This window comes from Capricornis sumatraensis, chromosome 7, assembly GCF_032405125.1.
Source record: "Capricornis sumatraensis isolate serow.1 chromosome 7, serow.2, whole genome shotgun sequence".
Classification (NCBI taxonomy): domain Eukaryota; kingdom Metazoa; phylum Chordata; class Mammalia; order Artiodactyla; family Bovidae; genus Capricornis; species Capricornis sumatraensis.
Window position 1 is genome coordinate 88,644,124 of NC_091075.1, and position 21,453 is coordinate 88,665,576.

At 38.7% G+C, this 21,453-nt stretch overlaps 1 protein-coding gene across 6 annotated transcripts in view; it reads left to right on the plus strand.

Moving 5' to 3' along the window:
* Window positions 1-21,453, plus strand: part of RUFY3 (RUN and FYVE domain containing 3) — a 93,460-nt gene that overhangs the window by 44,115 nt on the left and 27,892 nt on the right. For all 6 annotated transcript variants that reach the window (XM_068975535.1, XM_068975534.1, XM_068975536.1 and 3 more), the window contains 3 exons: window positions 14,980-15,153; window positions 15,933-16,050; window positions 16,878-16,979. In XM_068975535.1, the coding sequence (XP_068831636.1) occupies window positions 14,980-15,153; window positions 15,933-16,050; window positions 16,878-16,979 (394 nt within the window). The remainder of the gene's footprint in view (window positions 1-14,979; window positions 15,154-15,932; window positions 16,051-16,877; window positions 16,980-21,453) is intronic.

Genomic DNA, 21,453 nt, shown 5'->3' on the forward strand with positions numbered 1-21,453 from the left:
GGCTGCCGTCTATGGGGTTGCACAGAGTCGGACATGACTGAAGTGACTTAGCAGTAGCAGCAGCGAGGAGTTGTGAACTTTAGTTTGATAGTCCAGTTTCCTGTACTGCCTCTCTGTTATATATCCATTTTAGCTCTCGCTACCAAAATATAAGCAAAAGAGCTCTTCCAGCATTGCCAGTATGTTGCGTTCTGTTCCAGCCTATAATTGTTGAAACCCTTTAAAGGCTGGGCCAGTGATCTTGCATCCTTCTATTTTGCTTTAAATCATCTCCTCTGATGAGAACATCTTATTTCTAATCATTGCACCCATTATCCCTCTGCTAGTAATTATTCAACCCCAAACTTTAGTTTGTATTTACAACTGTGTGATAAAAATTATTCTAGAATTCTTCCACATCATTGGATCCTTTTTTTTTTTTACCCTTTACTTCCAAAACAGTTATTCAGTGTTTTTCATTTCCATTTTTAGCACAGTATTCCAGGCTCACAGGGTGAAAATGTTAGGTTATTCTTCACTCCTGTTTCCTTAACAGGTTAAGCCATTTTGATCCTCTCCCCCAAATTCTTCAAATTTGCTGTGCATAATCCTTTAAGGAGCTTCCCAGGTGACGCTAATGGTAAAGAACCCGCCTACCAATGCAAGAGATGTAAACGATACGAATTTGATGCCTGGGTCGGGAAAATCCCCAGGAGAAGGGCATGGCAACCCACTCCAGTATTTTTGCCTGGAAAATCCCATGGACAGAGGCTGGTGGGCTACAGTCCACAGGGTCGCAAAGAGTCAGACACAACAAGTGACTTAGCACGCATGCAGTCATCCTCAAACAGCGTTTTAATCATATGACTTCCCTACTCAGAACCCACAGTGGGTTCCCATTGCCTGCTTCCTGGATATGCAGGAAGTGTAGTGTTACAGACCCGTCATTTAACTCTGCCCTTCCTGTTTTCTAATTGTCCCCAGCAAGAGCTCTCCACTGTGTTCTTATCTCCCTCGCCTCATTTCACATTCCCATTCCCACCACATGGAATACTTTCTCCCATGTTGTCTGTGAGTTTATATTTAGGTTCTGCCTCAAATCCTGTACTGCAGTTATCATGCTTTTATCTTTATATTGCTTTTGATATTGTCTCATTTGGAGCACAAGTGTACAGTATTCCAGGAAGTTAAATTAAGGGTAGAGATTATTCCTGTATTTTGTCAAGGTTGGGATTTACTCTGCTTACAAACTAAAAAACCATCCTATTACTGTTTCTTGGATACTGGTAAAGGAATGAAAGACTTTATTATCCATGACACAGTGGGCAGCATCAGCACATTAGTATCAGTTCCTCTTACATAAGAGTTGCACCTGGGAGCATCAGGAAGATGCTGTGTGCATGGTGTTTCTATGTTGCAGCTGAGGAACACTGAGTTTGGGGAACAGATACTTTTATAGGAAGCACAGGAAAGCTTCATCATCTCTCGCGATCAGTTGCAGAAGCAAGCCAAGGAAATGTCCTGGGTAATAGAGCAATCAGGGCCTGGCAGTCTTGATACAACCCATGAAGACTTACAGTAGTGCAGGAAGTCCCAGAAGGATTGTCCTCTCTCCGTATCTTACAAGTTAGATAAAAAAGCATGAGAAATTTCCCCAGCATCACTCAGGGGATGTGAGAAAGACAGCTCTAATTCTTCTAGATCAGAGATCTAACTGTTCTAAGTCACAATGTGCCCCCTAATATTTAAATTATTTCTATGGAATAAATTGAGCAGAGCAAAGAACTCTTGAATTTGTACTTAGCACCTAAATTTCTTATGTTGCATCAAAACAAAGCAGATTGACAATTGTCCCAACTTCTAGATGTTCCCAGAAATCTGGGTATTCTTCAGTGGTGTGGAAGGAATTCTTCAGGTAAAGGTACTTGAAGAAGCCTGGGAAACTTGCTGAAACTAAACTTGATTATAGTATCCTATGGGAGCCCAGTGAAGAGGAGATCAGTGTGATTTCCTAGGGAACTCTTGGACAAGCTGGATTAGAAATGAACATCTTTTAAAAATTAGAAATGGTTACCTAAAAGAAAGCAGTGTTTTCCTCTATTGCTCACAATGTTCTGACTCTGAATGCGAGTTTTTTCTTTTTCTCACACCCACCAGTTCTCCAACATCACTTCAATTCAGACTCTATCTCCCTGGGGTTGACACAGGCTCCACAAGACGCCCCCTCACTTTCAGTACGGATCACAAGTCTAAGTTGTCATCAGCATTCACTCCCTATTCACCCTTCCTCCCAGTTCCTGACAACTATACTGACCTACTTCATGTTTCTATAGATTTGCCTCTTCTGGACATTGCATATAATGTTTGGGAAGAATTGGCATTAATTCTTTAAATGTCTGGTAAATTTCAATAGTGAATCTGGTTTTGGCCTCTTCTTCATGGGATGCGCTTTTTATTATGAATTTAATATCTTTACTTACTGTAGTTCTATTCAGATTTTCTATTTCTTCTTAAATCAGTATTGTCCTTGGTAGATCTGGTCACACTGAACAAAAATCTAAGTCAGTTTCTCTCTCCAATGATGCCCAATAGTTTCTTCTTCAGCACTTTACTTTCATTGAGTCAGTTATCCTAAGTTGTCACCCATGCTGTGATCCACCAGCTCTAAGTTAGAGGTTTTCATGGCCCCCTCCTCAAGTTTTATAATTTGCTAGACCAGTTCACACAACTCAGGAAGAGTTTACTTGCTAGATTACAGGTGGGTTCTAACATAACACAACTCAAGAACAGCCAGATGAAAGAGATGCATAGGAGCACAAAACTTCATACCTTCTCTGGGCACATCACCCTCCCATCACCTCAGTATGTTCAGAAGCTCTCTGAACCCTTTCATTATGGTTTTTATGGAGCCTCATTATGTAGGCCTCAAATGATTATGATTTAATCATTGATTAAAACCTGGTTCCTTGTAGCTGAGATGGTAAAGAATCTGCCTGCAATGCAGGAGACCCAGGTTCAATCCCTGGGTCGGGAAGATCCTCTGGAGAAGGGAATGACGACCCACTCCACCCATTCTTGCCTGGAGAATCCCATGGACAGAGGAGCCTGGTGGGCCACGGTCTGTGGCGTCACAAAGTCAGACATGACTGAGACACAACTGAGCGACTACTACTACTACTACTCTTATGATTGCACTCTCCAATCTCCCGCCCCTCCCCTCCCTGGATTTGTAGGTGGGAAGTGATGGCTGAAAGTCCCAACTTATCGCACCACTGGTTTCCCCTGGCCACCGGCCCCCCCAACACCTCCATCCCCCACCTCACCCCCCCACGCCGGTGAAATTTCTAAAATTTACTAAAATTTTCTAAAATTCACTTCACTAGCATAAACTCTGATTAAGAAGAAGTTGTTAGGAATAACAAAGATACTCCTTTTACCTTTGATGTGGAGCTATTTCAGGAACTAGAAAGAAACAGAATATAACAAAAGATGCTCCTATGGCTCTTATCACTTAGAAAATTATTAAGATTTTAAGAGCTCTGTATTAGGAAGTGTGGACAGAGAGAGAGAGATTGATTGATCTCTTTATTTCACAATACCTGATTAAAAATGAGTAAGAGTATACAGGTGAGTGGCTTTGGAATACTAAATATCCAGAAAAACTTATTCATTTCAATGCTAATGGCAGTCAAAAGGGTATTTTTTGGTTATGTTCAGGGAAGAAGAGAACAGCACTAAATTCTTACTGGAAGCTAGCAGGTAAACCATGACCTGAAGCAAGAGAAAGCAGAAACTATGTTTAATTATGGAATTTTCCAAGTACATAAAGTAGAGAGAGTAACATAAGAAACTCTTAACTTTTCCATCACTCAGCTTCAATTATTATCACTGTATGCTGATCTTATTTCATCTATCACCCCCCCCACATTTTTCTAGAGTATTTTAAAACAAACTCTAAACATTGGTTTATTACCTGTAAATATTGAGTACCACACCTAACAAAATTAATAATTTCCTTATAGTATGTACTAGTCAGCCCATTTTCAAAGTCTGTTGTCAGTTTTTTAAAATCAGGATCCATATGCTATATTTTATTATGCCTCAAGTTTTAGTTTTTTTTTAATTAAAGCTTTATTGAGGTATAATTCACATATCATTAAGGGTTAACACTTTAAACTGTACAGTTCAGTGGTTGTTAGTATATTCACAAAGCTGGGCATTCATCACCACTGTCTAATCCCAGAATATTTTCATCGCCCTATAAAGACACTCTGTACCTATCAGCATTCACTCCCTATTCACCCTTCCTCCCAGTTCCTGACAACTGTACTAACCTACTTCCTGTTTCTATAGATTTGCCTCTTCCGGACATTTCATATAATGTTTGTGAAAAATAGGCATTAATTCTTTAAATGTCTGGTAAATTTCAATAGTGAAACAATCTGGTTTTGGCCTCTTCTTTACAGGATGTGCTTTTTATTATGAATTTAATATCTTAACTTACTATATAGTTCTATTCAGACTTTCTGTTTCTTCTTGAGTCAGTTTTGGTAGTTTATTTTTCTTAAAAATTGTCCTTTTTATCTAGGTTATCTAATATGTTGGCATACAGCTGCGCATACAATCCTTTTTGTTTCTGTGAGGTCAAGAGTAGAGTCTCCTCTTCATTTCTAATTTTAGTAATTCTTTTTCTGTTGGGCAGTCTATCCATTTGTCAGTGTTACTGATCTTTTCAGAGTCAACTTTGAGTTTCATTGATTTTTCTCAGTAGTTTTATTTGTTATTGATTTCTACTCTAATCTTTATTATTCTTTTCTCCTTAGGGCCTTCTACTGATAAATGTATTTATTAATTGCCCTTGAGGAATCTATCTATGAAATCATGGAATTAGGACATGCTGGAGCTAGAAGCACCAGTTCACTGCTTCACAAACATCAATGCGTATACCGATTGGTTTAGGTTTTGGTTGAAGTGCAGAATCTGATTCCGTTGTAACATTGGAGGGCAAGTTTTCCCATTTCGCTTCCAGGCAATGCCAGTGTTGATGTTCTAGGACCACACTTGGAGTGGTAAGAATCTAGGTCATTTGGTATCAGAGTTGTTAGTGGGGTTTTTCAAGCCATGTTGTTTCTCCCCATTCCAGGCATATTAGCGTGCCCCCTGCTTGAGAATTAGTGCTGTGATTAGTTATGAGTGATATAGGTATGTGATGTCTCTTTAAAAAAAAAAAAAAATTACTGAACAAGTAATTTTACAGTTGAGGAAACTGAGGCCTCAAAGAAGTAAGATTCCCTGCCTGGCATCATATAATAAGCTAATTAGCACAGATGATTCAGGTCAAATAGAGTAAGGCTATTGGGTGGATATAGTCTTTCTGCTGATAAGGCTTAATTTTAGCAAAGTATATCTTTGAGTATGCTATTACTAAGAAAAGGCAGCAGTCAGGATAAATAAACTTATTTTATTTATTTATTTTTTAGCCCTACCACACAGCATGTGGGATCCTAGTTCCCCAACCAGGGACTGAACCCGTGTCCCCAGGAGTGGAAGCATGGAGTCTTTAAAAAAAAAAAAAAAATTCATTTTAACGTAATGTAGAAACTGTCAAAACTAGGTCTGAAAATATTTCAGGCAGGTAAACTGACAACATGGAAGCATGCAGTCTTAACCACTGGACCACCAGGGAAGTCCCTCTAGTTAAATTTTCTTAACTCCTTTAACAGATTTCAACCCAGAGAAAATATTACTTAAGTGAACTTCCTCTTTATTATTCTTGAGAGTAGAAGCTTATTTGATATCTCAAATGACATTAAGGAGAATAGATACAGATATAGATACATAGATAATCTAAGGGCCCTAAGACTTTATTGATTTTTTTTATTTTATTTCTTTTTTAATTGAAAGATAATTGCTTTACAGGATTTTGTTGTTTTCTGTGAAACCTCAACTGAATCAGCCATAGATATACATATATACTCTCCCTTTTGAACCTCTCTCCCATCTCCCTCACCATCCCACTCCTCTGTGTTAATACCAAGCCCCTGTTTGAATTTCCTGAGCCATATAGCAAATTCCCGTTGGCTATCTATTTTACATATGGTAATGTAAGTTTCCATGTTACTCTTTCCATACATCTCACCCTCTCCACCTCTCTCCCCATGTCCATAAATCTAGCCTCTATGTCTGTTTTTCCATTTTTTCTATTGCTGCCCTGTAAATAAATTCTTAAGTACCATTTTTGTAGATTCTGTATATATGTGTTAGAATACAGTATTTAGCTTTCTTTGTCTGACTCATTTCACTCTGTATAATAGGTTCTAGGTTCATCCACCTCACCAGAACTGACTCAGATGCATTCCTTTTTATGGCTGAGTAACATCCTATTGTTTATACGTACCACAACTTCTTTATCCATTCATCTGTTGATGGGACATCTAGATTGCTTCCATGTTCTAGCTATTGTAAATAGTGCTGCAAAAAACAATGGGATACATGTGTCTTTTTCTATTTTGATTTCCTCATAAACCTATGAGTGGGATTGCTGGGTCATATGGTGGTTTTACTCCTAGTTTTTTAAGGAATCTCCATACTGTCTTCCATATTGATTATTTTTAGATGAAGATTGAGTAAAAATTCATAATTATTTTGTATAAATTTGTCATCAGATTAGTTAAATGGTGTTTTATTACAAGGTCTTTTTAATACTTTCAGTAATTTCTTTCACTGTAATGGACAATTCATTTTATGCTTAATTTTATACTCTTAACTGTTACAACAGAAGTTCAAAATAGCTTTATTTAGGAATTATTGTTCTTCAGTCATTTTGAACTTCAAGTAAGCTTTCCTTTCAATATCTTTCTGTTAGATGGTCATTTTAAATCTCATATTAATGCTTTTAGGTATCATTGGGAAATTTCTCTATGACAACTGTTTTGTGTCACATTTAAGATAAAAGTTATTGTTGTATGAATCATTCCCACTTTACCAAGAATTGGGTATGATGTAGCATACTTCATATTAACATAATGTTAAATATAATTTACTTTCCTTCAGTTATTAATAAAACATTTCAGTATTTCTCCATATGCACATTCATCATTGCATTGTGGAAATGAAGGTCACTCAGTCATGTCCAGCTCTTTGCAACCCCATGGACTACACAGCCCATGGAATTCTCCAGGCCAGAATACTAGAGTGGGTAGTCGTCCCCTCTTCCAGGGTATCTTCCCAACCCAGCAATCGAGCACAGGTCTCCTGCGCTGCAAGTGGATTCTTTACCAGCTGAGCCGCCTGGGAAACCCACCATTGCACTATAAGGAGGTAAAATAGGATCTTGGAGAGATGATTGATTTGCAGAATAGTGTGACTAAATGTCACTCAGCAATGTGACTCTGGGTCCATTTTTGTCATCACTATTGATTAGATGAGCCACATGACTGTAAAATTTATGAAAACTTCCTCATATGGAAATTAGCAGCCTTAAAGAGGTGTAGCCAAGACCCATATGCTCTTAAAAGGACTTTGATTTGAAAACCAATATAGTTTATTATAACTGCAGTCATTTCTACAGGGTTTCTTTAGTCTACTGCTCCTGCTATATTTCCCATCAAGACTGTTTATCAGTTCAGTTCAGTCGCTCAGTCGTGTCTGACTCTTTGCGACCCCATGATTCACAGCACGCCAGGCCTCCCTGTCCATCACCAACTCCTGGAGTTCACTCAGATTCACGTCCATACAGTCCATGATGCCATCCAGCCATCTCATCCTCTGTCGTCCCCTTCTCCTCCTGCCCCCAATGCCTCCCAGCATCAAAGTCTTTTCCAATGAGTCAACTCTTCGCATGAGATGGCGAAAGTACTGGAGCTTAGCTTTAGCATCATTCCTTCCAAAGAAATCCCGGGCTGATCTTCTTCAGAATGGACTGGTTGGATCTCCTTGCAGTCCAAGGGACTCTCAGGAGTCTTCTCCAACACCACAGTTCAAAAGCATCAATTCTTCGGCACTCAGCTTTCTTCACAGTCCAACTCTCACATCCATACGTGACCACTGGAAAATCCATAGCCTTGACTAGATGGACCTTAGTCGGCAAAGTAATGTCTCTGCTTTTGAATATGCTATCTAGGTTGGTCATAACTTTTCTTCCAAGGAGTAAGCATCTTTTAATTTCATGGCTGCAGTCACCATCTTCAGTGATTTTGGAGCCCCAAAAATAAAGTCTGACACTGTTTCCACTGTTTCCCCATCTGTTTCCCATGAAGTGATGGGACCAGATGCCATGATCTTCGTTTTCTGAATGTTGAGCTTTAAGCCAACCTTTTCACTCTCCTCTTTCACTTTCATCAAGAGGCTTTTGAGTTCCTCTTCACTTTCTGCCATAAGGGTGGTGTCATCTGCATATCTGAGGTTATTGATATTTCTCCCAGCCATCTTGATTCCAGCTTGTGTTTCTTCCAGTCCAGCGTTTCTCATGATGTACTCTGCATAGAAGTTAAATAAGCAGGGGGACAATATACAGCCTTGACGTACTCCTTTTCCTCTTTGGAACCAGTCTGTTGTTCCATGTCCAGTTCTAACTGTTGCTTCCTGACCTGCATACAGATTTCTCAAGAGGCAGGTCAGGTGATATGGTATTCCCATCTTTCATACCACCATCCAGATCTAGAAACAATCAGATAATCACCAAAACTAGAAACACTGAAGTTACTCTCCATTCTTTCTCTTTCTTCTTTCAATCCACGTGGTCATCAAGTCATGAAATCCAGACATTCTACCTCTGGAAGTCTCAAAGCCAACTCCCTCTTCTACACAGAGCACCCACTGCTCTAGTTCCATCCCTGATCATAATTTCTCTCCTCAGCTTTTGCAGTAAACCCTTACTTGCTCTTGAGCTCTGAGTTCTTAGTTCCTTCTGATCCATCTTCTACAAGGTTGCTAGAACAGCTTCTCTAAAATTCAGATCTGTGACATTACACCTCACATCAAAATCTTCACTGGCTTTAAGGTAAAATCCATGTTCCTTGAACAAAGTCCTTAGCATCTCTCCCTTACCTATTTCCCTTGTCTCATCTCACAGGTCTTATTTTTATGTATCATGAACTTACTCCATTTTCTTCAATTTTGTTTACCTCCACATGCTATGTTTTTTCATATTTCTGTGCCTTCACCCTAGCTGTACTTCATTTCTGCTCCTTTCATAGCTCTCCTCCTGACCCTTCCTTGCCTAATTTCTCTTTATCCTTTAAGACTGAACTTAGAAGTCTCATCCTCTAGTGGTTTCTAGTGGCATCTCGTGGTTTCTATATATTAATTTTGTGCTCTAGTACCTCTGTGAATTATTATGTTTCTGTAAAAATTTTAGTGTGATTTTCTGGGTGTAACGTTAGATTGTATGAGAGCAATAATACATGATCCACGGTTTTACAGGTTATGTTTCTTTGTCTTCTCTAATTGCAGTGGTCTGCCAACCTCAGTACAATGTTATGTAATAGGCATGGGTAATAGATATTAAACTTTTCTGGAGAATACATCCAATGGGTGAGGAAATCGTATTGGACTTAGAGCTTGCCTGAAATCCTACATTAATAGCATATCTACTGTCTTTACCAGCTGAGCCACCAACCCCCTGGACAAGGGAATGACTTGGGTCATTCCACTGGAGTGGGAATGACTACCCACTCCAGTATTCTTGCCTGGAGAATTCCATGGACAGCCTGGTGGGTTACAGTCCATGGGGTCACTAAGAGTCGGACACAACTGATCAACTCTCACTTTCACTATCTTAGCTTTAAATATATATAAAATTTACATTTTATTCCATAAAATGGGTGTATATGGCTTAACATGAAGACATTTTAGTTGTCCTGTAATAAAGTTAATCTTTGTTGAAAACGTTAATGTTTATTCTGAAATTTCAAGCATTCGCTGTAAGCTGCCCAGTTTTGTTCTTTAGACATCTATTTACCCAAGTTTGATGAATAGTAAGCACTTCAGTGTTGAGGACTAGGTGTTTTATCTCTGGGTTCCCAGCATTAAATACAGTGTCTAACACCCAGTAGATGCTCAATATTTATTGAACAAATGAATGAATAAACAAAAGTTCAGTTTTGGAGAAATAGTGTTGAATGTTAGCATTGTGAAGAATTAAAATTTTAATTATTTTTTCTCATAGAAAAAGTATGACTAACAACATTGTGAAAGTTATGCATTTAAAAATAATTTTTGGTCTATACAATAAAAACAGAACTTTTAAAAACCTTTTATAGTCATAAGCCTAAAATAGAAAAGATCACATTATAAGTATTCAGCTCAATGAATTTTTAAAAAATATTTATTCATTCATTTAATAACTAACCCTTTACATGTTATTAACATAGATAACTTACTTTTCATGAAAACTGTATTTCTTCCCCCAAAATGTTGCAAGAAGGTGTCATGTGTTATATTTGGGGAAATTTGTTTAATGTCTGGCCTCAGAGAGGACAGCTAGAATCTTAATCTACTTCCATATTTCTTTTTTTTTTAATTAATTAATGTTTTAGGTCCCTATTGGCTATCTATTTTATTTTTTAAAGCACATTTTGATGTGGACTTTTTTTTTAAAGTCTTTATTGAATTTGGCACAATATTGCTTCTGTTTTATGTTCTTGGTTTTCTCTTTTTCTTTAAATTTTTTTATTTTTTATTATTTTTTTATTTTACTTTACAATACTGTATTGGTGGTTTTTTTCTGTGATGGATGTGGGATCTTAGCTCCCAACCAGGGATCAGATCTACACCCCCCACTTTGGAAGGTGAAGTCCCAACCATTGGACTGCCAGGGAGGTTCCTAGTTGTTTGTCTTAAGTAGAGCAATGTGCATATGTCAGTCCCAAACTCTATCCCTCTGCCCAGCTCTTCCCCCCTGGTAAACCAGACGTTTTTTCTCTAAGTCTGTGAGTCTGTTTCTGTTTCGTAGATAAGTTCATTGGTATCATTTTTTTTAGATTCTGCACAGAGGTGATATCACATGATATTTGTCTTTCTCTGTCTAACTTCACTTGGAGTGATAATCTCCAGGTCCACCCATGTTGCTGCAAATGGCATTATTTCATTCTTTATTATGGCTGCGGCTCAGTGGTTTTTCACATACTCACCAAGTTCACAAAGCTAACACCATATCAAAAGCAGAACTTTACCTCCCCTTCATAAGTCCCGCCATACTCTCTTCCAGTCATTGCAGCCCTTTTTAACAGCATACATTAGTTACACAAAATCATTTTATACTTCAGTACAATTCAAGACAAGTAACAAACTGACTAGAGAATTTCTTTTTTTTTTTTTGAGAATTTCTTATGACAAATCAAGCTAATGCTGTAATATTCATCGTTAGTAGCCAGAGTTATAAAATGGAGAAAATTTATAAGTATTAATTATTTTCAGTAGTTAACGAGGAAACAAACTTAATTGTAATGACCATACTCTTATATACTGCTAACACAAAAATGTTGATAATAAAGCATGAAATAATCATTTGACTTTTGCATTAATTAAGTAATTAATAATGAGCAATAAATTCTTTTGAGCTTTTAGGTCTAGTTGTCAAATTACCCTGATTTTTCTTTGGCTTGCTTTCATTTGTTCAGAATAATAGTTCTCCACAGGGAGAAGATGTCTTTCAGCAGACTCTTGGCCATATCTGGAGATATTTGGGGTTGCCATGCCTAGAGGGTGCTACTGACATCTATAGGGCAAAGGCATCCGTTATGGCTAAATTTAATTCACCGAACAGCCTCACACAAGAAGGAGTTGTCTGGCCCAAAATATTAGTAGTGCCAAGGTTGAGAGTAATATTTCCTAAAGAATGGGAGGGCTGTTTATGTTTGATGCATGTTAATTCAAGCAGGTTATAGCAGCATACTAACGGGAGTCTAAAGTATTGGGAATTTAATTTCCCTAAGCAAATTACAGCAGCAAGCAAACTGCGTTATTAGGAATTTAATTTCTTTCTGTAGTTTATGCATCCTCAACACTATAATCAGTTGTCTTAAACGTTTCTGCTACTGATTACAACGAGATGAGGCAATGTAGAAGAGCTGGTACCACCACTTTTGAAAAAAGCCTCAAAGCCTGGGGTTTTGTACTTGTTCCAAATCCAGCTCTCCCCATGTGACTGGTTGTCACCAGGTTGGAGTTAGGTTGTGTACGTTGACTAGCAGCATTGTTTAATTTTGTTCTTAGGGCCCTGAATTAATGGTCTGTTGGGGTCCTTTAGTGGTCCAGAGTCGAGGATAAGAGAGTAAAAGAGAGAGAGAGAGGCTGATATTCCCTGGTTTACCCAGAAAACCAATAAAGTCCTTGACACAGAGCTTGCGTCACTCACGAAGGCACCGGGTGTCCTCTCGAGGGGGTGAAGGCACAGTGCGCCTTCTCAAGGGGGTCTTAGAAGCCTGGGCAGGAGAATGAGCACAACGGGTTTCTACGCTCCAGAGAATTAGCTGGAGAGAGAGAGAGAAAGAAAGACACGGGGACCCAAGCTCTGATGGAGCAAAGGTGTTTTATTCAACATAAGTGAAGTGAAGTGAAGTTGCTCAGTCGTGTCCGACTCTTTGCGACACCATGGACTGTAGCCTATCAGGCTCCTCTGTCCATGGGATTTTCCAGGCAAGAGTGCTGGAGTGGATTGCTGTTTCCTTCTCCAGGGGACTTTGCCGATCCAGGAAACGAACCCGGGTCTCCTGCATTACGGGCAGACGCTTTACTGTGGGAGCCATATAGCTTGGGTATATATACTGTCTTATAAGGTAGCTATTTTCAGCAAAGATAAAGATCAGAAGTCCAGACTTACAAATTATCAAGGAAACATAAGGCAATCCATATCAAAAAGAGAGGGTTGTAAATAATCACTTTTATCGTATGGTTCATAAAAAGGAAGAGGGTGGTAAATAGTTACTTATCACTGTATGGAAAAACTAACGAAGGAAATGCATGCATTCCTCAGCCCCAGGAGCGGTTTGCCACCCCTCTTAATTCCTGAATATTCAGGAATTAATAAGGAACAGAGGAATCATGACAGATCCAAAATAGCACACAGGAAGCCTGCTGTTAAATGCTTCCTGACAGTGGTCTACAGACCTGAGGCCAAGAGAGTGGTACCTTATGGACCACCAGATAACCCAGCTCCAGCCATGTTTTCCTGCATTCAGTGGGGACTCCAGTAGCTCTCCACAGACATCCATGCAAGCCCACACACCCCTGCCCTATTCCTTTCTCCCAGGGGTTGTGGAAGGTCAGATACAGTACATTGCACATAAATGCTGGTCATAGTGTTGGAAATTAATATCTGATTAAGTTCTTCATGGCTTTTTTTCAGGGATAGTTTTTTTTGTGTATTTCATTGTCCCTTGGGAGATTATTCCATTCTTGACAAGTCTGACCTGTAGTGAACAGAGAAACCAGGTTTAAGCCATGGTCCTAAAACATTTATTGGTGTGCAAGAATTAATGGCAACATAGAAGTTCTGACCTTCCTAATAAACTATCCTCTAAAGAAATTACCTCGGAGAATAGTACAACAAACCAAAATTTGTATGAACCTCAAGTTCTTAAACTTAACGGAGAAGAAAGTGAGCTTAGAATTTGGCCAGTTGATTCTGTTCCATTTAAGCATGAAAGCAGATGTAAATGAAAACATTGTGTGAAGAAAATTACTTGGAACAATTTGAATAAAATAATCTCTGCTTTGTTTCTATTATGGGAGCAGGGGCTTTTATTAGTATTACTTTTAGTCCTCCTAAAAAGGTAAAACATTTCATAGCTCTCTAGGAAAGTTCATTAAAGAGCATTTCATGCTATAATACATCCAGGTCTATATTCTGCCACTTAGGAAGTGTTTGGCCTTGGATCTCTAAACCATTATAGGCTGGCTTTAGCACCTGGAAAGGGGAATAGCACTTAAATGATGGAGTCACAAGAATTAAATAAGATAACTGTGTAAAAGAATGGTCAGCAGGAGGGAAGGATGCACATTATTTGGAGTCACTGATGCGTTTTTAAGTGGATAATAGTTGTCAGGAGCACGTGGTTTTAAGTCAGAGAGACAGAGTGTAGACTCTGGCTCCGTCATGTAGTACTGGCTGTGCCTGGGGTCAGCTCCTTTATTCTCTGAGCCTCATTTCTCTTCCCTATCAATCTGTGCTCTTGGTGTAACTGTCTCCTAAAGTGCAGTGAGGAGGTACTGAGGTCATCATTGTAAGAACCTACAGGACCAGACACAGGGTATGCACCTGTGGAACAAAAATGATTCAGACTTTTGTCAGGTAAAATGTGATATTTCGTCCCTTTCCCCAGATGGTGTATTTAGTTGATGAGAGCCACCTTAAGTCTATGTTAAGTCTTAAAAATAATTTTGCAGTTCGTTAATTTCTAAGACTGCATTATACTGATAATGTTAATTAGTTCATTTAAGAATGCTCAGTTTAAATAATAATTCTACCTAGTATAAATACTAATAATGCAAATAGCATGTTGGGAACAAAGTTTAAGCCCTTTATCCTTTTTTCCTACAGTGGCTTTATTTTTTTTTGAGCTTCACAAGCTGTAGAGAATGGATGGGGCGGGGCCAGGGTAGAAGTGGCCGGTGTGGGCGCTGTGCAGTACTGAGTTATGACCAGCCTAGGTCAGGGTAGTGGCAAAGGTGGTGGTGAGAATATTAAAAGACTGTACTCAAGGTTTAAATTTTCATAAAATAAATACACCTTTTAGTGTTCTGCCAAGAATATTCCCAAGGAAGATTGGCATCTCTCTCTTTTTTTTTTTTAAATAGCAAGTGCATGGCGGAGAAGAACACAGCAACTATTACTATAATTTGGTGTCACTGCCTTGATTCTTGCCAAGACACCAGTAGTCTTACCCACTGGGACTTTTGCACCATCAATGCAGATGTCAACGTAGTGAAATTAGACTGAGTTTTTAAATGTTCTATTTCCAGTAACCAGGCTCCACGCTCTCCCCCTTCGGTTTGCAGATCCTAATTATCTCATGGCTAACGAACGCATGAACCTGATGAACATGGCCAAGCTGAGTATCAAGGGCTTGATCGAATCTGCTCTGAACCTGGGGAGAACTCTGGATTCTGACTACGCACCTCTGCAGCAGTTCTTTGTGGTGATGGAGCACTGCCTGAAACACGGCTTGAAAGGTAGGCCGTGGCCTCAAAATGAAAGTGTGCATGCACCTGTTTCCCAGCAATACGTGTTCAAGAAGAGAAGCTTTCCTTATGGAGCCAAAGAATAAGAAGCCTCTTGAATTCATATTAATCCACTGGGATACGACCTATGTGGGTACAGAAATATCTTTGACGGTATAAGGCTTAAAAAATACAGATCCTGAAGAGCTAGAGCTGGAAGCACTGTTACAAGTATCTATTCAAGATGACAGTTGTGTTTCACTGGTGGATACAGGTCTAGAGTGGGGCATGATTTGCTCAACATCCCACAGCAAGTAGGGGCAAAGCAAGTGCTAGAACTCTGATGTCCTGACTCTTGCTTGCATGCTCTTCCCACTTAACCATAAGCTTTCAAGGGCAGGACCTGGTGCTATTCACCTTTGCTTCTTTTCCTCCCCAGTCTTTGATAACCTGCTCCTGAGTTACATATTCTTTACCACTAGACTGTTTTCTTCACTAATACCACACAGCTTAAAGCACGATATTATTAAAATATTTTATTGTTCATATACAAGTGGGCCATAAATTCCTCCTAAAAGAGGAAGAACTGAATCTTAGGAAGTAGGAATTCTTTATTTTTATGAAATGTTATCAATTCTGAAAGCATGAATAATTTTAAGACTGTCTAATAATCTGGGATTAATTCCCTGAAAAACACACTGAATAGCTAGTAGGGTATGTGTGTATGTGTGTGTTGAGAATATGTTTATGTAAAAAAATATTAAACTACTGCTTTGTTTTTATCACCTTAGCTAAGAAAACTTTTCTTGGACAAAATAAATCCTTCTGGGGGCCTCTAGAACTGGTAGAAAAGCTTGTTCCAGAAGCTGCAGAGATAACAGCAAGTGTTAAAGATCTTCCAGGACTTAAGTAAGTTTAAGGTTGAATTCTGTGTGTCAGGGAAAACATTCTTCTCAACTACTTCCTTTAGGAGTGAGACTGAAGACAATGATGACCATAATAATGTATTTCATAACAATCCAAAATGCATAATATTGTTATGAATAGACATTGTTAGGAGGGCCCTGGTAGTGTAGAATATTGAGAAGTGTGAGGGATAATTATTATTGATCTAAGAGAGGTTGTCTTCATGTTAAAATACAGAACATTCTCTTATTTTTTTCAAAGCACTTGCGGGTATCAGCTAGTGAGTCTCAAGAAATTAGATCTAGGGAGGTGGCATCTTAGACTTGGCTTATGGAGTTTGAGAACCACGATTAAAACAGTTGTCAAGTGAACTGCAGGAACTGACTGATATCCATAACCTGCCTTGAAACTTGAAAAAGAGTAGGTGATTGCCTTCCCAAATTAGATTGGTCTAATTTTAATCAGGTAGAGGTCTGAATGGCCTGTGTCCTCATTACGGTTATTTGGATACTTACACGATCCACACTAAACTTAGGATTTACCAAAACAAATCTGATGGGACATTTTCAGTTTGGCCTCCCAGAGGTCTTCAAATTGTAGTCTCGTTCAGTAATTAATTCCTCACAAGAGCATTTGTCCCAGCACACCCCTGGCCCCCACCAGCCCTCATAGAACTCCTCACATAGGAATGTGGTGACAGAGGGGCTGTGTGTCAGGAGCGCCTCGTACACACACTGTACTGAGGGATCATTAGCAAGAGTAAATGAGCCTGTCCCACTGTGGCCTCCGTCTCTGCTTCTACCAGTTTTTTGGTTTTTGTGTTTTCGTAGAACACCTGTAGGCAGAGGAAGAGCCTGGCTTCGTCTGGCACTAATGCAAAAGAAACTTTCAGAATACATGAAAGCTTTGATCAATAAGAAGGAACTTCTCAGGTATGAAGATCTTCTTGTTGAACTTTCTCCTTTTCTCAGTATGTTCTGTATCATATTAGGTTGAATCATAGAAATTTATCATTTTTGTGGATCAGAAACAGTTGATTCATGACAGTTTTATGTAGTTCAGCTAATGCCTTCTCCCACATCAAACACACACACATACTTAAGATTAGATGCTTTTCTATAAAGTGTGTTCCACCTGTTGCTGTGGCATAGGTATGGTCCTTTGCAGGACAGGTCGAAACTTAACACCTTCAGAAAAACAGGAAAGGCTTTGACACCTTCATATATACCCAGGCTCTGTAAGACAAGAAGTTGATATGTAACATTAAATTCCAATGCAGCACGCAAAATAGTTTCAAGTTGGGTCATAGGTACAGATGGAAAAGAAAACAATAAAACTTTTAGAAGACACATAAAGTATACCAAAATTTCTCAAACAGGACACAAAAAGTTCTACCTATAAAGGAAAAAAAAAAAAAAGAATAAATTAGTTACCTTAAAATAAAGAACTTCTGTTTATCAAAAGACACTCTTTAAGAGTGAAAGGCAACTCATTACTCTAAAGGAGATATTTGTGATATGTAATACATATATTCAACAAATGATGCATATTCAGGGTATATAAAGAACTCAGTCTTTCAGTCCAAAAAGAAAAAGGCAAATGAGCAAATATAAAAATGGTAAAGGACTTGAACAAACATTTCACAAAAGAAGAAATTGAAATGGCCAGTAAACACATGAGAAGATACCTAACTTCACTAGCCATTTGTACATATGAGTTAAAACAAGAGTGTGATAACCTCACACAACCACCAGAATGGCAAAACTGAAAAAGATAGATAATGCCAAGTGTTGGAGAAGATGTATAGTAACTCTGCTGGTGAGTTAGTTAATATAGAAACTTAAAAAAACTGCCATCATCTATAAAAGCTGATCATAAGCATTTCTTGTGACCAAGTATCCCACTTCTAGTTATTATATCCAGTAAAAGATGTAGAGTTATGTTTAACAAAAGACATGAACAGGAATGTTCATATCTGTTAGAATGTTTGTACCAGCCCCAAATATTTATAATAGACCCCGAGTATCTATTCACAGTAGAATGGGTAAGTAAATTATGGTGTACTCATACAGTGAAATACCATATAGCAGCTACACACAGCCAATGGATTAATCTGGTTTTGTTGGAAACCAGACATGGAAAATACTTGGAAAATATTCTGTGTATTATTCCATTTATATAAAGTTCAGAAACATACACAACTTACCTTTCATGGTAGAAGAAGTCAGGAAAGGGCTACCATTGGTGGGGTGAGGATACAAAATCAGGAGCAGAAGGGAGCATAACGTGGTTTTGGAGGTTCTGATAATCGTACTGTTTTTTAATGTGGTGGTTACATGGGTATGCTCTCTTTATGAAAACACAGTCTGCCGTATTGTATGATTTGTGTACTTGTCCTTATGTACCTTATAGGACTTTCATATTTACTGAAAGAAATACAAATATAGCATATTGCCTCTGAGAAATAGTATAAAAACAAGTAACAGAATTTGAAGACATGATTGAATTTTCTGAGTCTAGTTTCTGCAAGAAATTGCACTACGGATCCTAATATGGAGCATTGTTTTAATGTTGCTGCAGCTGCATATGCTATTGATTGCTGTTTTCTTGCCTAAGAAAATTAAGCAAATCAGGAGAAAGAGAAACAAGAACCATCTGGGAAAGCTTATTTATTTCCATAAAGAGAAGGCTCAACTTTCCAAGGATCAAGCTTTGATGAGGTGTAGGGTCTAGTGTTCAAGCTGTAGGTAGCTACAGGGGAGTAGAAAGAAAGTGAGAAAGTGTTAGTCCCTCAATCTTGCCCGCCTCTTTGTGACCCCATGGACTGTAGCCTGCCTGGCTCCTCTGACCATGGGATTTTCCAGGCAAGGATACTGGAATGGGTTGCCATTTCCTTCTCCAGAGGATCTTCCCAACCCAGGGATCCAACCCAGGTCTCCTGCACTGCAGGCAGATTCTTCACTGACTGAGCTACCAGGGAGGATACAGGGGAGTGTCTTCAATCAAAATTATTCGAATCAAAATTATTGATTCAAACTGAGGTCCAAAGAATTTGATCTTTATCCACAGAGCACCAGAGTTAAATGGGTTCAGTCTTATGAACTAGACAGAACATTTTCAATCACTTTGACTCAGCACTTTCACACCCTGGGTATGTCTTAAGAGAAGTGCATGTGTATATGTACCAAAAAACATGTGCAGTAGTGTTCATAAAAGTACTGTAGACTGTACAATGGAAAAGAGCAAACAAAACGGATGCACTGTAGTTTATTCCACCATGGAATACTGTCCAGCATTGGAAGCAAATGAACTACCATTGCATCAACAATATGTACAAATCTCACATGTAAAGCACAAGGGAAGCCAGACAAAGGAAAATGTGTACTGTATGGTTTTGAGGAGCGAATAAAGTGTTAAAGAAACATACACAATTCCAATTGTTCATTCCAATTCTTAGTTTCCTTCACAGGCTGTTAACGTGTGCAGTTATCGAGAGAGATGGTAATTTGCAGATTATCCATGTGTTGCTTTTGAAGTGTTTTACCATTTGTTAATATTTTTAACAGAGAATCAAAAGGAAAAGAGAAACTCACATCAGTGAAATGTGTCATTACCAATCATTGAGGTTGACCATGAACAGTCAGTCCCAAGTGACTTTGTTGAAAACAAGTAGATTGCAGTCATGTTTCAGTTATGATATCAAATTGGTTGAAATGAATATTTCAAGTCATTTCATCTGTATGTATGGATAATTTGGGTATATCATGAAAGAATATTTAATTATTCAGGGGTCTTCTAGGATTTTTATCCATTCAGAATCATTCAAGTACTTTATTTCTCTTTTACTTTTTTATTTCAAAGTCATTTTTAGCACATTGTGCCTGGTCTGTGGAATTAGTCGTGGGAACAGGCCAAAACTAGCCTAACAGTTGATTAGAGAGAGTTGGCTAAGGAAAAGGGAGTTTTGGCTGAATATACTTATACTAAAGTGATATGGTGGAATGGTATAAAGCCAGTATAAATGAAACTGCAGAAAATTATCCATTGAAATAGAAAGATACTCACAGTATTGTTAAGCAAAAAAGAAATTCACAATGATTTAATGGTATAATGATGCCCTTTTCGTTGGAGAAGGCACTGGCAACCCACTCCAGTACTCTTGCCTGGAAAATCCCATGGGTGGAGGAGCCTGGTAGGCTGCAGTCCATGGGGTTGCTAGGAGTCGGACACGACTGAGCGAATTCACTTTGACTTTTCACTTTCATGCATTGCAGAAGGAAATGGCAACCCACTCCAGTGTTCTTGCCTGGAGAATCCCAGGGATGGAGGAGCCTGATGGGCTGCCGTCTATGGGGTCGCACAGAGTTGGACATGACTAAAGTGACTTAGCAGCAGCAGCAGCAGCCCTTTTAGTATCCCTCAAAAATAAGTATCAGTTCAGTTCTGTTCAGTCACTCAGTCGTGTCCGACTCTTTGCAACCCCATGAATCGCAGCACGCCAGGCCTCCCTGTCCATCACCAACTCCCAGAGTTCACCCAAACTCATGTCCATCGAGTCAGTGATGCCATCCAGCCATCTCATCCTCTGTCATCCCCTTCTCCTCCTGCCCCAAATTCCTCCCAGCATCAGGGTCTTTTCCAATGAGTCAACTTTTCACGTGAGGTGGCTAAAGTATTGGATTTTCAGCTTCGCCATCAGTCCCTCCAATGAACACCCAGGACTGATCTCCTTTAGGATGGACTGCTTGGATCTCCTTGCAGTCCAAGGGACTCTGAAGAGTCTTCTCCGACACCACAGTTCAAAAGCACATCAATTCTTTGGTGCTCAGCTTTCTTCACAGCCCAACTCTCACATCCATACATGACCACTGGAAAAACCATAGCCTTGACTAGATGGACTATTAGTATATGTCTCCATAAATGATCTGAAACATTATATATCAAGGTATTAACAGGTCATTGGTGGGTAGAATTACAGGGTTTCTTGTATACCTCTTTTTGTGCTGCTTTTTTTTTTGTTTTTTGTAATGAAAACTGATTTTATTAAATAAAAGATAACAAGCATTTTAAATCATCCTCAACCTATTATGCATGCTTGTTAGGCAACTTCTGCTAATTAGCCAAAAGCAAAAGAATGTAACTAGTTTGACAGTTACATTTTTAAAATGTTTATTCACTATGTTAAAGGAATGTGGTACTTAAATAGAATTTAAAATAAAGCAGATTGAGGTGGGAGGGATAATTAGGAGTTTGGATTGACATATATACACTATACATATAAAATAGATAACATGGACCTGATGTATAGCACAGGGAACTCTACTCAATACTCTCTAATCACCTATATGGGAAAAGAATCTGAAAAAGAATGGATATATGTATATGTATTACTAAATCACTTTGTTG